General features: G+C 45.5%; 1 protein-coding gene across 1 annotated transcript in view; it reads left to right on the top strand.

The window, feature by feature from the left end:
• The window catches only part of LOC124045193 (probable G-protein coupled receptor 160), a 30,849-nt gene extending 22,143 nt beyond the window's left edge, over positions 1-8,706 (top strand). The window contains exon 2 of the mRNA XM_046364447.1: positions 7,386-8,706. Coding sequence (XP_046220403.1) covers positions 7,435-8,403 — 969 coding nt within the window. The 5' untranslated portion in view covers positions 7,386-7,434 and the 3' untranslated portion in view covers positions 8,404-8,706. The remainder of the gene's footprint in view (positions 1-7,385) is intronic.
• The last annotated feature ends 6,179 nt before the right edge of the window (positions 8,707-14,885 follow it).

Consider the following 14,885-nt stretch of genomic DNA (forward strand, 5'->3'; position numbering starts at 1 on the left):
TGTCCTGTCGTGTTTTGTGCCTTCATCAGACGCTGCGTGTGAGCAGGTGTCTCAGTCGACTACGGCCTGCGCCTACCCGAAGCGACCTGCAGTCTGTGGCCGCTTCTCCAGTTGTTTTCCCCTCTACAAATCTAGAGGATTTCAGTTATTCCGTTTTGAGCATTAATAAACTCTGTTTCTGTTAAGTCGCGTTTGGGTCCTCTTTCACCAGCATGACAGAAGGAACCGACCAAGGAATGGACCCAGCGACTTCAGACGCTGTTTACACTGCCGTCAAGATCCAAGGAGCCATGCTCGGCAGACACGAGCAGGAATTGTCTGCTGCTCGCCATGCCGTGGAGAACCTGGCCGCTCAGGTTTCCGACCTCTCTGGACAGTTCCAGAGTCTCGTCTCGTGCCACCTGTTACTCCCTGGCCTGCCGAGCCTCCAGAACCCAGGGTTAATAACCCACCTTGCTACTCCGGGCAGCCCACTGAGTGCCGCTCCTTTCTCACGCAGTGTGAGATTGTGTTCTCTCTCCAACCCCACACATACTCTAGAGAGAGAGCTCGGGTTGCTTACGTCATTTCACTCCTTACTGGCCGGGCTCGAGAATGGGGCACAGCTATCTGGGAGGCAGGGCTGATTGCTCTAACAGATTCCAGAACTTTAAAGAGGAGATGATTCGGGTTTTTGACCGTTCAGTTTTTGGTGAGGAGGCTTCTAGGGCCCTGGCTTCCTTATGCCAAGGTGAACGGTCCATAACGGATTATTCCATTGAGTTTCGCACTCTTGCTGCCTCTAGTGAGTGGAACGAGCCGGCGCTGCTCGCTCGTTTTCTGGAGGGACTCCACGCAGCGGTTAAGGATGAGATTCTTTCCCGGGAGGTTCCTTCAGATGTGGACTCTTTGATTGCTCTCGCCATCCGCATAGAACGACGGGTAGATCTTCGTCACCGGGCTCGTGGAAGAGAGCTCGCATCAACGGTGTTTCCCTGCTCCGCATCGCAACCATCTCCCTCCTCTGGCTTTGAGACTGAGCCCATGCAGCTGGGAGGGATTCGCATCTCGAATAAGGAGAGGGAACAGAGGATCACCAACCGCCTGTGCCTCTATTGCGGAGTTGCTGGACATTTTGTTATTTCATGTCCAGTAAGAGGCCAGAGCCCATCAGTAAGCGGAGGGCTACTGGTGAGCGCTACTACTCAGGTCCCTTCATCTAGATCTTGTACTACTATGTCGGTCCATCTACGCTGGACCGGTTCGGGTGCTACATGCAGTGCCTTGATTGACTCTGGGGCTGAGGGTTGTTTCATGGACGAAGCATGGGTTCGGAAACATAACATTCCTTTCAGACCATTAGACAAGCCTACGCCCATGTTTGCCTTAGATGGTAGTCATCTTCCCAGTATCAAATTTGAGACACTACCTTTAACTCTCACAGTATCTGGTAACCACAGTGAGACTATTTCTTTTTTGATTTTCCGTTCACCGTTTACACCTGTTGTTTTGGGTCATCCCTGGCTAGTATGTCATAATCCTTCTATTAATTGGTCTAGTAATTCTATCCTATCCTGGAACGTTTCTTGTCATGTGAAGTGTTTAATGTCTGCCATCCCTCCCGTTTCTTCTCTCCCTACTTCTCAGGAGGAACCTGGCGATTTGACAGGAGTGCCGGAGGAATATCATGATCTGCGCACGGTCTTCAGTCGGTCCCGAGCCAACTCCCTTCCTCCTCACCGGTCGTATGATTGTAGTATTGATCTCCTTCCAGGGACCACGCCTCCTCGAGGTAGACTATACTCTCTGTCGGCTCCCGAACGTAAGGCTCTCGAGGATTATTTGTCTGTGTCTCTTGACGCCGGTACCATAGTGCCTTCTTCTTCTCCGGCCGGGGCGGGGTTCTTTTTGTTAAGAAGAAGGACGGTACTCTGCGCCCCTGCGTGGATATCGAGGGCTGAATGACATAACGGTTAAGAATCGTTATCCGCTTCCCCTTATGTCATCAGCCTTCGAGATTCTGCAGGGAGCCAGGTGCTTTACTAAGTTGGACCTTCGTAACGCTTACCATCTCGTGCGCATCAGAGAGGGGGACGAGTGGAAAACGGCGTTTAACACTCCGTTAGGGCATTTTGAGTACCGGGTTCTGCCGTTCGGTCTCGCCAATGCGCCAGCTGTTTTTCAGGCATTAGTTAATGATGTTCTGAGAGACATGCTGAACATTTTTGTTTTTGTCTATCTTGACGATATCCTGATTTTTTCTCCGTCACTCGAGATTCATGTTCAGCACGTTCGACGTGTTCTACAGCGCCTTTTAGAGAATTGTCTCTACGTAAAGGCTGAGAAGTGCTCTTTTCATGTCTCCTCCGTTACTTTTCTCGGTTCCGTTATTTCCGCTGAAGGCATTCAGATGGATTCCGCTAAGGTCCAAGCTGTCAGTGATTGGCCCGTTCCAAGGTCACGTGTCGAGTTGCAGCGCTTTTTAGGTTTCGCTAATTTCTATCGGCGTTTCATTCGTAATTTCGGTCAAGTTGCTGCCCCTCTCACAGCTCTTACTTCTGTCAAGACGTGTTTTAAGTGGTCCGGTTCCGCCCAGGGAGCTTTTGATCTTCTAAAAGAACGTTTTACGTCCGCTCCTATCCTCGTTACTCCTGACGTCACTAGACAATTTATTGTCGAGGTTGACGCTTCAGAGGTAGGCGTGGGAGCCATTCTATCCCAGCGCTTCCAGTCTGACGATAAGGTTCATCCTTGCGCTTATTTTTCTCATCGCCTGTCGCCATCTGAGCGCAACTATGATGTGGGTAACCGTGAACTGCTCGCCATCCGCTTAGCCCTAGGCGAATGGCGACAGTGGTTGGAGGGGGCGACCGTTCCTTTTGTCGTTTGGACAGACCATAAGAACCTTGAGTACATCCGTTCTGCCAAACGACTTAATGCCCGTCAAGCTCGTTGGGCGTTGTTTTTCGCTCGTTTCGAGTTTGTGATTTCTTACCGTCCGGGTAGCAAGAACACCAAGCCTGATGCCTTATCCCGTCTGTTTAGTTCTTCTGTGGCTTCTACTGATCTCGAGGGATTCTTCCTTATGGGCGTGTTGTCGGGTTGACAGTCTGGGGAATTGAAAGACAGGTTAAGCAAGCACTCACGCACACTGCGTCGCCGCGCGCTTGTCCTAGTAACCTCCTTTTCGTTCCTGTTTCCACTCGTCTGGCTGTTCTTCAGTGGGCTCACTCTGCCAAGTTAGCTGGTCATCCCGGTGTTCGAGGCACTCTTGCGTCTATTCGCCAGCGCTTTTGGTGGCCGACTCAGGAGCGTGACACGCGCCGTTTCGTGGCTGCGTGTTCAGACTGCGCGCAGAAGAAGTCTGGTAATTTTTTTTCTGCTTCTGCTCCTGGTCTTGCTGGGTCTCAGTCTGTTCCCTGCCATCGCATCTCTCCTGTTCTTGTCCCTGCCCTTGCTGTGTCTCAGTCTGTCCCTAGTTCTCTTTTTTTTTTTTTTAGAGTAGTACCCTAGTTTCCCTTTTTATCGTTTTTCGTTACGGTCCTGAGGAGAGGAGTTGGGTTCTTTCTCGGGACGTGCTGGACCGTTTGATCTATGATTTCCTCCGTTGCTGCCAGTGTTCCTCCTCGAGAGCGCCAGGAGGCGCTCGGTGAGTGGGGGGGTACTGTCATGTTTGTCATTTATTATCATGTCTTGTCCCTGTGCTCCCCATGCTATTCGTTTCCCTCTGCTGGTCTTATTTGGTTCTTTCCCTCCTATCCCTCTCTCTCCCCCTCCCTCTCTCACTCTCTCGCTCTCTCTTCTCTCTGTCGTTCCGTTCCTGCTCCCAGCTGTTCCTATTCCCCTAATCATCATTTAGTCTTCCCACACCTGTTCCCGATCCTTTCCCCTGATTAGATTCCCTATTTATTCCTTTGTAATCCGTTCCTGTTCCGTCGGTTCCTTGCATTGTATTCACCATGCTGTGATTGCGTTTCGCCCTGTCCTGTCGTGTTTTTTTGCCGTGATTGTGTATCACCCTGTCCTGTCGTGTTTTGTGCCTTCATCAGACGCTGCGTGTGAGCAGGTGTCTCAGTCGACTACGGCCTGCGCCTACCCGAAGCGACCTGCAGTCTGTGGCCGCTTCTCCAGTTGTTTTCCCCTCTACAAATCTAGAGGATTTCAGTTATTCCGTTTTGAGCATTAATAAACTCTGTTTCTGTTAAGTCGCGTTTGGGTCCTCTTTCACCAGCATGACACTGGTATTGAGTATCATGATATTAAACCTGGTATCGAAGTCAGAATTTTGGTATCGTGACTACACTACAAAGACGATCATCAACATCACCCAACAGTTATACCTACAGTCATCCTGCAGAGTAATACACAATGGACAATTCACTGATTTTATTTTTTTTTATTTCACCTTTATTTAACCAGGTAAGCTATTTGAGAACAAGTTCTCATTTATAACTGCAACCTGGCCAAGATAAAGCAAAGCAGTGCGACAGAAACAACAACACAGAGTTACACATGGAATAAACTGATAGCTTCCCCGTAAAACACAGAAGATTGACATGGCTACCTGTGGTTCCCCCTTCTCTTTCCAATGGCAGTCAACTGGATAATGAAGGACACCACCACAGGAGAAAACCTTGGACCCTCTGGTCCCAACTAGCAGACCTACACTTTGTTGACAACACAGTACACATAAAACATTTGCAGAACAAGATGTACTGGAGGAAGTGACACATTCACTTATCTGGGAAGTGTCATCAGGAAAGATGGAGGAAGTGACAAAGATCTACAAACAAGAATAGGAAAGGCAAGAACTGCATTTCTAATGCTTAAGCTAATATGAATCTCAAAACAAATGAACACTAAACAATCTATGCATCTTCAATACCAACAGGAAAATCAGTTTTACTATATGGAAAACCACAAGTCACAAGCAACAAACTACAAACATTCATAAACAAATGCCCAAAACACATCCTGAGAATACAGTGGCCATACGGAATGAAGATCTCTCAGAAATTACACAGCAAGAACAAATTGTCACAAATAAAATGCAGGAAATGGAGCTGTGTCGGGAACACCTTGAGGAAACCACGACCAGACAAGCTCTAACCTTGAACCCACAGGGGAAAAGGAAACCAGGAACACCCAGAAACAACCTAAGAAGGTCTGTGGAGACAGAACCTAAAGATGCAGGATTATCCTTGAAAGAAGCAGACAAAACCACCCAACGCCGAGCCCACTTGAGGAAGTTTGTGAAAGGGTGTAAGTCAAGGAAGTATGCCCCATATGGGCATTGTTGTGTCTGTGACTATCATTAAAGCTGACAACTGTATATTATCAAATCAATTCTCTATGTGTAATGTAATTATGCGATTAAACTAATCATGTAACTTTAATTAATTAGGAAGACGGGGCACCACAGAAAATATGTTTATAAGAGTGTCAATTTCCCGAATATAACTCCACAGATATTTTCAAAACAGTGCTTATTAATGGATTATAATTACCTCATCAGTTCTCATGACTGAATGTCACAAACCCTTGGATATCAGCACGAACCCTAGCAGAAATTATGAATCAGTGATGTACAAATCGGCTTAATTATTTATTTACTAACTAACTAACCAAATCAAATCTGTGAAAACACAGACAATTAGTTCATACGAACTAATGACATATGACGTGATACAAAGAAAAAGTCCCTAGCGGACGAAACCAATATGATTGCTTGGTAGACAACGGAAAGGGGGTGTGGACTGCTCAACAGCGGGAAACTCATAGCTAATAACTACACTCATAGAAAATGCTAATAGTTTACATTAACGACCGCTCATTCGAAAATAAATTGCAATTGACATATTTACGAGTATATGTCTTGTTGTCTCTCTGTGGTCGCCGGTCCGTCTGCTGGAGAGAGTCGACAGAAAGTCTCTGGTCATAAGGGCACAGGGCGAGACCCAGATGCAGACACGGGAGGCAGATGGTTCGAGTCTCTGATATTTATTCTAATCCAAGGGGCAGGCAAGAGAATGGTCGTGGACAGGCAAAAATGGCAGTACTGAGTGGCAGGCAGGCTCGAGGTCAGGGCAGGCAGTATGGTCAGGCAGGCTCGAGGTCTGGCAGGCAGTATGGTCAGGCAGGCTCGAGGTCAGGGCAGGCAGTATGGTCAGGCAGGCGAGGCAGGCAAGGGTCAAAACCGGGAGGACTAGCAAAAACAGAGAAATGGGAAAAGCCTAATAAACTGCATGCTTTCCTGAGTTGTAGTGGACGATCGTATAACATATGACCAACAAAAAAGAAAGGAGGACCAAGGCACTCTTCATATAATTAATTAAAATGCCTTTACTAGTATGGCATTTTCAATAGAAACATCGTTTTCTCCCTGAGGAAGACCCTGCAGCCGAAACGCATCGTTTAAAAAAAACTTTGTTTCTATTGAACATGCCATACTACAGGCATTTTAATTAATTAAATTAAGAGTGGCTTGGTCCTCCTTTCTTTTTGATGACCAATTTACCCCTTTTACCAAAGAGCACCTTCTGTCTACCAAAATGTACTATTGTGTACCTTAATGGCGCTTCCATTCCTCCACTTTCGACTAGATCGCGTGACCAAGTTTACTTCGATATGATGGTTATTATATCAATATTTATGCATAAAAGCACTTCCACCGCCATTTCACGTATAATACATTTTACAGACAAAAAAAGATCCCAACTTGTCTCGCATGCTTTGTTTTGTCGACATCTGGAAAGCTTACTGACAAATCAGCTTCCAAATCAGTTTCCATCAGGCCTGTTGTGACATTTGTTATCCAACATATTTTACTTGCAATAAAAAGGTTGGATGGAAACCTTGTTATTGTAAAACAACTATTCGTTTAAAAAAAGTGAATAAATCAAAGGCAGCCCTGTGCTTGGTTTGAAATTCAATCTTGCTCAAATTCATAGATGGAGCTATAAATGCAATAACATTTGATTTTGGTGAAATCCAAACAAAGAGTGTTGAGGCATGATACATCCATTAAAGGGAAAGTTCACCCAAAATACTAAATTACATATTGGTTTCCTTACCCTGTAAGCAGTCCATGGACAAGATATGACAGCAATACATGCTTTGGTTTAGTTTCCTGGCACCGTTTCCAAATGTTTTAGCATTTGTGGCACAAATCCCAATCAAGTCATAGTACAATATTAGCAGGGTAAGGAAGCCTGTGTCATTTTGTAATTTGGGTGAACCATCCCTTTACAGGGCAAGTTGAAGTTTCTTATTTTTGTAGTTGTTTCTGTAAACAAGTCACAAGAGGCAAGGTAGTACTGATAACACAACAAAAATGTTTCATTGCTTGGTAGAAGCTGTTTGTAGATTGCTGCTAACTGTTGCATATGTCACTCTCTCTTCAACAGCTTTTCCCTGAGCATAGTGACATCGAGTGGAACGTTACAGACCCAGTAGATGACTTCTGGAGTTGGGCTCAGTCCTCAAGGCAAAAGCTTCAACATGCTGGCCATTATTGAGTCCTGGGAAGAGGAGGGGAGCTACTACGAGGACAGCACCGGTCAGTTTCTGTTCATCTTGCTGTTAAAGGTGGGCCTGAACTGTCTGGTCCTGTCGATGTGCTTGCGCTGGCTGCACACCTCCTTCATGGGCGTCTGTGGCCTCTCCGTCTTCCTGGTCGATGTGTTGTTGTTGTGCGCTGTGGCGGCTGTGTGGTTCCTCGGATCCGCCCGCTCCCCGGTGTCCATCTGCTTCCTCTTGGCTCATGCCTCAGCCGTATTCAACGCGCTGCCTCTGCCCATGCTGGGCCTGGGGCTGCTGGACTACGCCTCCGAGCCACGCTACACCACGTGCCACGACGCTCCCTGTAGGGACCTATGGAACTATGCCCTGACGCTGCTGGTGTGGGTGCTTGCCGGTGTGCACTCCTGCTGCTCAGCAGTCACCACCCTCCTAGAGGTTGAGTACGAGGGAGGGAGGAACGCTTTAGGGTGCACTGTGCAGGAGTCTGTGTTTGTGGTACATTTCTCAGTGGGGATCTCCGTGGCCATCTGCTGTGTAATGCTGCTCCACTACAAACAGATGCCTTTGTGGCTGAAGGAGACCAACAGGCTGTCAGTGCAGAGGGATAAAGTTAACCCAATGTTGCAGAGCCACTTGAGATTCAGGTATGCCAAGTTACAGCAGCTAGGGGGTGACGAGGACGAGCAGAAAGCACTGTCAGTGGAGACTGAAAGGCAGAGGCCCCCCCTTTACCTCAGCCTGACTTTGGACTTTGGCACAACGTGGGCATCTTACCTGGTCATGTGCATCGCCTGTGAGCTTTTGGGCCTTGCAGTCCCTGCCTACATCAGCATCAACCTCCTATGGTTGGAGTTTGCCAACAGCGTATTGGTGGGGCTGGTGTTTTGGCTCAAGAACGACTGATTGAGGCCTTACACCGCCAATGGCATGTTTACTGGCACTTAAAGTAAAGATTCAACCATTTTTGAAAAATATATTTTATTTTACAATTTTCCATACAGTCAAAAATAATAATAACAACACACATAAAATGATATGTATATATATATTATTATATTGTGTTTGTGCATATAGGCTACGCCGGGCGGCAGGGTAGCCTAGTGGTTAGAGCGTTGGACTAGTAACCGAAAGGTTGCAAGATCCCCGAGCTGACAAGGTACAAATCTGTCCTTCTGCCCCTGAACAAGACAGTTAACCCACTGTTTCTAGGCCATCAATGAAAGTAAGAATTTGTTCTTAACTGACTTGCCTAGTAAAATAAAAATAAATAAAATCTCTGAACAAAGTTTTATCGATTCCCTGGGTTAATTTATGTTTTCATGTGTAGCTGAGATATTGCTGTTCAAGCAGGCAGAAATTCTGCCTGTATGACGTAGCATTGAGATAAAGCCACTCTCAACACTGGAAGTTAATAGGACTTTTAGATTATGAAAATGCCTATCATACACGTCAGTTTTCAGGGTCTAAAGTGGGCACGTGATCGCGTTGCACTCCATTGCATTGGCTTGGTAGGTGACTCGTTTGGAGGTAAGACATGTACAAAAATATTACTACATCTCGTTAGGTTCTAATTATCAGAGTAAGAACTCAACGGACGCTATGAAAGCTTAAACCATGTTTATTTATCCCAGAGGGTTGAACAGCTGAACCGACCAAAATACATTTCCAATAGTGGTGTATGTACCCCAATCTTCTCCTTCTCTTCAAACACTAAATCTCTGTGGCTAGGCAGGAAATGAAGTGGCAATAAACTGTGCCTTCTCCCTTAACATGACCTCAACCCCCTTCATCACTAATCCACGGCTCTCTCCCCTTATCAGTGCTGCCACGTGATCATTTACCCTGCACTCAGCACATTCCAATCTTAATTGCACCCACCATATACCTTCCTCCTACAGATAACCATTAACTTTTGGTGTAGACCCTCTAACCCTAAGCACTCAATATTTCAAAAGGATACCTGATAATTAACCCTATCCCAAGTTTAGGAGTTAGAACCCAGAATCCATCAGTCCCCCGTTTTGAACACTTAACTCCATACTGTTCAACATGACATAAACTTGGGAATTACTTATAGATGGACAAACAATAATAATAAAACGAAAACAAAAAATAAACATGATTCACCATGAGGTTTACAAACTCCGAGACATACAGTATGTTGACATGCCTCTGTTCTATGATCACACCATTTCTCATAGAAACTGATAGTAACGTGTCCGCTGGAGATGTCGACCCCTTCCATTTCAACTTTCTCCTTAGGGTTCCTAAGTGAGTGATAGCACAAGACTTGAAAATCAACGAGAAACACAACACATAACAGTATTAACAATGTGGTAAGCTTTTCATAATTATAAATGCAAAGAAATCCCAAAGTTTGATAACATGACAATTTCCACTCTCTCTTCGCCCGATTCTATGCTGATTCTGGATTCTGCTGGATTCCACAAAAATGAAGGCCCTATAAAACATCCTCATGCTTTCATCCAGTCTTCCCTATCAGGCCACAGGGTATAAGAGGTGTTCCCAAGCCATGTCATTTTAACTTGATAGGCACGTCACCTGATAGGCAAGTGTTGCCCTTTCCCACCTGGACAAAAGGAACACCTATGTGAGAATGCTGTTCATAGACTACAGCTCAGTGTTCAACACCATAGTGCCCACGAAGCTCATCACTAAGCTAAGGACCCTGGGACTAAACCCCTCCCTCTGCAACTGGATTCTGGACTTCCTGACAAGACACCCCAGGTGGTAAGGGTAGGCAACAACACATCTGCCACGCTGATCCTCAACACTGGGGCCCCTCAGGGGTGTGTACTTAGTCCCCTCCTGTACTCCTTGATCACCCACAACTGCGTGGCCAAACACGTCTCCAACACCATCATTGAGTTTGCTGACGACACAACAGTGGTAGGCCTGATCACCGACAATGTGTCACGCCTGCTCCCGCTCTTCCCCCTGGTGCTCGAGGGCCCCAGGCTGCCCAGCATTACGCACACCTGCCTTCCCTCGTCAGGGACGAGTTTCAGTTATTTTGGACTCACCTGGACTCACTCAATCACCTGTTTATTACCTCCCCTCTATCTGTCAGTTCCCCAGCTCTGTCCCCCACTGCTGCATTGATTGCTGTTTGTTATTGTGTATCTGTGTTCTGACGCTGTTTCTGTCTTGCTCTTTGTCTGTTCATAATTAATTGTCAACTCCCCATGCCTGCTTCTCATCTCCGGCGTCGGTCCTTACACAATGACGAGACAGCCTATAGGGAGGAGGTCAGAGGTCTGGCAAAGTGGTGCCAGGACAACAAACTCTCCCTCAATGTGAGCCAGACAAAGGAGCTGATCGTGGACTAGGAAAAGGCGGGCCGAACAGGCCCCCATTAAGATCAACGGGGCTGAAGTGGAGCGGGTTGAGAGTTTCAAGTTCCTTGGGGTCCACATCACCAACGAACTATCATGGTCCAAACATACCAAGACAGTAGTGAAGAGGGCACGACAACAACTTTTCCCTCTCAGAAGACTGAAAAGATTTGGCATGGGTCCCCAGATCCTCAAAAAGTTCAACAGCTGCACCATTGCTGCACCATCCTGACCGGTTGCATCACACTGCCTGTTATGGCAAATGCTCGGCATCTGTAAGGCACTACAGAGGGTAGTGCGTATGGCCCGATACATCACTGGGGCCAAGCTTCCGGCAACCCAGGACCTATATAATAGGCGGGGACAGAGGAGAGCCCATAAAATTGTCAGAGACTCCAGTCACCCAAGTCGTAGATTGTTTTCTATGCTACCACATGGCAAGCGGGAAGGGAGCACCAAGTCTAGGACCAAAAGGCTTCATCTCTCAAGCCATAACACTGCTGAACAAATAATCAAATGGCCACCCATTTGTTTTGCACACTGCTGCTACTCGCTGTTTCTTATCTATGCATAGTCACTTCACCCCTACCTACAGTTTAAGTCGGAAGTTCACATACACTTAGGTTGGAGTCATTAAAACTAGTTTTGCAACCCCTCCACAAATTTCTTGTTAACAAAATATAGTTTTGTCAAGTTCGTTAGGACATCTACTTTGTGCATGACACAAGTAATTTTTCCAACAATTGTTTACAGACAGATTATTTCACTTATAACTCACTGTATCACAATTCCAGTGGGTCAGAAGTTGACATACACTAAGTTGACTGTGCCTTTAAACAGCTTGGAAAATTCCAGAAAATGATGTCATGGCTTTAGAAGCTTCTGATAGGCTAATTGACATCATTTGAGTCAATCGGAGGTGTACCTGTGGATGTATTTCAAGGCTTCCCTTCAAACTCAGGGCCTCTTTGCTTGACATCATGGGCAAATCAAAAGAAATCATGCAAGACTTCAGAAAAGAAATTGTAGACCTCCAACAAGGCTGCTTCATCCTTGGGAGCAATTTCCAAACACCTGAAGGTACCACGTTCATCTGTACAAACAATAGTACGCAAGTATAAACACCATGGCCGTCATACCGCTCAGGAAGGAGATGCGTTCTGTCTCCTAGAGATGAACGTACTTTGGTGCGAAAAGTGCAAATCAATCAGAGAACAACAGCAAAAGACATTGTGAAGATGTTGGAGGAAACAGGTAGGAAGGTAGGAAAAGTACGTGGATATATTGAAGCAACATCTCAAATGGGTCTCCCAAATAGACAATGACCCCAAGCATTCTTCCAACGTTGTGGTAAAATGGCTTAAGGACAAAGTCAAGGTATTGAAGTGGCCATCACAAAGCCCTGACCTCAATCCTATCAAACATTTGTGGGCAGAACTGAAAATGTGTGTGCGAGCAAGGAGGCCTACATACCTGACTCAGGTATACCAGCTCTGTCATGAGGAATGGGCCAATATTCACCCAACTTATTTTGGAAGCTTGTGGAAGGCTACCCTAAACATTTGACACAAGTTACAAAACAATTGAAAGGCAATTTAAAGGCAATGCTACCAAATACTAATTGAGTGTATGTATATAAAGTGCTGGCCCACTGGGAATGTGATGAAAGAAATAAAATCTGAAATAAATCATTCTCTCAACTATTATTCTGACATTTCACATTCTTAAAATAAAGTGGTGATCCTAACTGACCTAAGACAGGGACTTTTTACTAGGATTAAATGTCAGGAATTGTGAAAAACTGAGTTTAAATGTATTTGGCTAAGGTGTATGTAAACTTCCGACTTCAACTGTACATGTACAAATGATCTCAACTAACCTGTACCCACGCACACTGACTCGGTACCGGTACTCTATGTATATAGCTTCGTTATTGTTAGGTTATTGTGTTACTTTGTTTTTACGTCAATATTTTCTTTACTCAAATTGAACTGCACTGTTGGTTAAGGGCTTGTAAGTAAGCATTTCACGGTAAGGTCTATCTTTGATGTATTCGGCGTATGTGACAAATAAAGTTTGATTTGAAGTGTGTATATCTTATCAACGCTACATCTCCTTGAGGTAACTCAGAACTGTATATGCTTTCACTTCAGTCCAGTGTACAATTACCCCAACATCTATCCTTTGTTCTGATGCATTAACCAGTAAAGCAACTAACCCAACCCAACTATGGCGGTTAATGTAGCTCCCAGACCCAACCCATCTGTATATCTACAGTGGAATCTAGTCTTTTTCACTCTTCATGGCGTCTTCAAGCTCACCCATTATGCAGCTGGATCTCACTTCACGTGAGAAGTATGAACCCACCGAGGAGAGACATGACGATCTTTACCGACTGGAGGTGCTGTAAGGAGTACTGTGTGGACCAACAACCCCGCCTGCTGTATCATTACGTAAACTCAATCTCCAGAATTCAGCCCTGTGCTCTCGGTTATCTCCTGCTCCTCATGTGCCGCTTTCACCTGGGAATATACACACTGCAATTCATGGGCATTTCCTGACAACATAGACTCTCCCATTATGGCCAGATCACTAATTTGTGACATGTGAATAATAGCCCCCGGTACTCCCATTGGTCTCCCAGTTACCAGCTACCAAGCCATTTGGCATGAATCCTCATAAAAGTATACCCCATCAATGATACTAAAGTAATCCCTGCAACTACTGACACTGCCCATGACGCATACCTCAAAATCCCTCATTTGCGCCGTAGTCATGAGCCCCCACAGATCTCCACCCCAGTCACATTCCATCCCACTTAACAGCCTCATGTAAACATTCTGTCTCAAACACTGACCTCATTTATATAATTATATTGGACATGTTATCCTTTATCACATGCCAGTATTTGTATCCAATGTGTTTATCTTAAATTTAGGATGAAGTAGCCTAGGCCTTATCTAGTTAGATTGCATCATATCACCTTTTCAATATTAGTTATCAACTAATATAAAGCCATGTTATCCTGAACATCAGTGTCATTTAATATAATATGCACATGTGTGATAGTTGAATTAATTCATTGCAATGTAAGCCTACCACAGGAGGTTGGTGGCACCTTAATTGGGGAGAACGGGCTTGTGGTAATGAGTGGAATGTGTAATCTGTGGAATGGTATCAAACACATGGTTTCCAGGTGCTCCAGTCTGGTTTCCATAGCCACAAAGTCAGATTCTACAGCCACATTCTGCCTTGTGAATGACAGCACAGCAGTAGCTGAGTTTATCTGTTTTTTATTTATTTTTATTTTACCTTTATTTAACCAGGCAAGTCAGTTAAGAACAAATTCTTATTTTCAATGACGGCCTAGGAACAGTGGGTTAACTGCCTGTTCAGGAGCAGAACGACAGATTTGTACCTTGTCAGCTCGGGGGTTTGAACTTGCAACCTTGCGGTTACTAATCCTGTTATGCTGGTGAGTGAGGACCCAAAAGCGACTTAACAGAAACTGAGTTTATTAAAGTCCAAACAGGGAAAACATAATCCTCAATCTTTACAGGAGATGTCCAAACAGGGAAAACATAAATCCTCTAGTTGTAGAGGAGAATAGCAAGACTCGCGGCAACAGACTGCAGGTCCCTTCGGGTAGGCGCGGGCCGTAGAGAACAGAGACACCTGCTCACACGCAGCATCTGATGAAAAGGCAAAACACGACAGGACGGAACAAGGGCAAAGCAAACAAGAATCCGACAAGGACAGAGGCAGAAACCGAGAGAGAAATAGAGACCTAATCAAAGGGCAAAATAGGGGACAGGTGTGAGAGAGTAAACGAGGTCGTTAGGAGAATGAGGAACAGCTGGGAGCAGGAACGGAACGATAGAGAGAGAGAGGGATAGAGAGAGAGAAAGAAACCTAATACGACCAGCAGGGGGAAACGAAGAGAAGAGAAAGCACAGGGACAAGACATGACAATACAATACATGACAAATCCAACGCTCTAACCACTAGGCTACCCTGCTGCGACTTTGG

Source organism: Oncorhynchus gorbuscha, linkage group LG10, assembly GCF_021184085.1.
Source record: "Oncorhynchus gorbuscha isolate QuinsamMale2020 ecotype Even-year linkage group LG10, OgorEven_v1.0, whole genome shotgun sequence".
Classification (NCBI taxonomy): domain Eukaryota; kingdom Metazoa; phylum Chordata; class Actinopteri; order Salmoniformes; family Salmonidae; genus Oncorhynchus; species Oncorhynchus gorbuscha.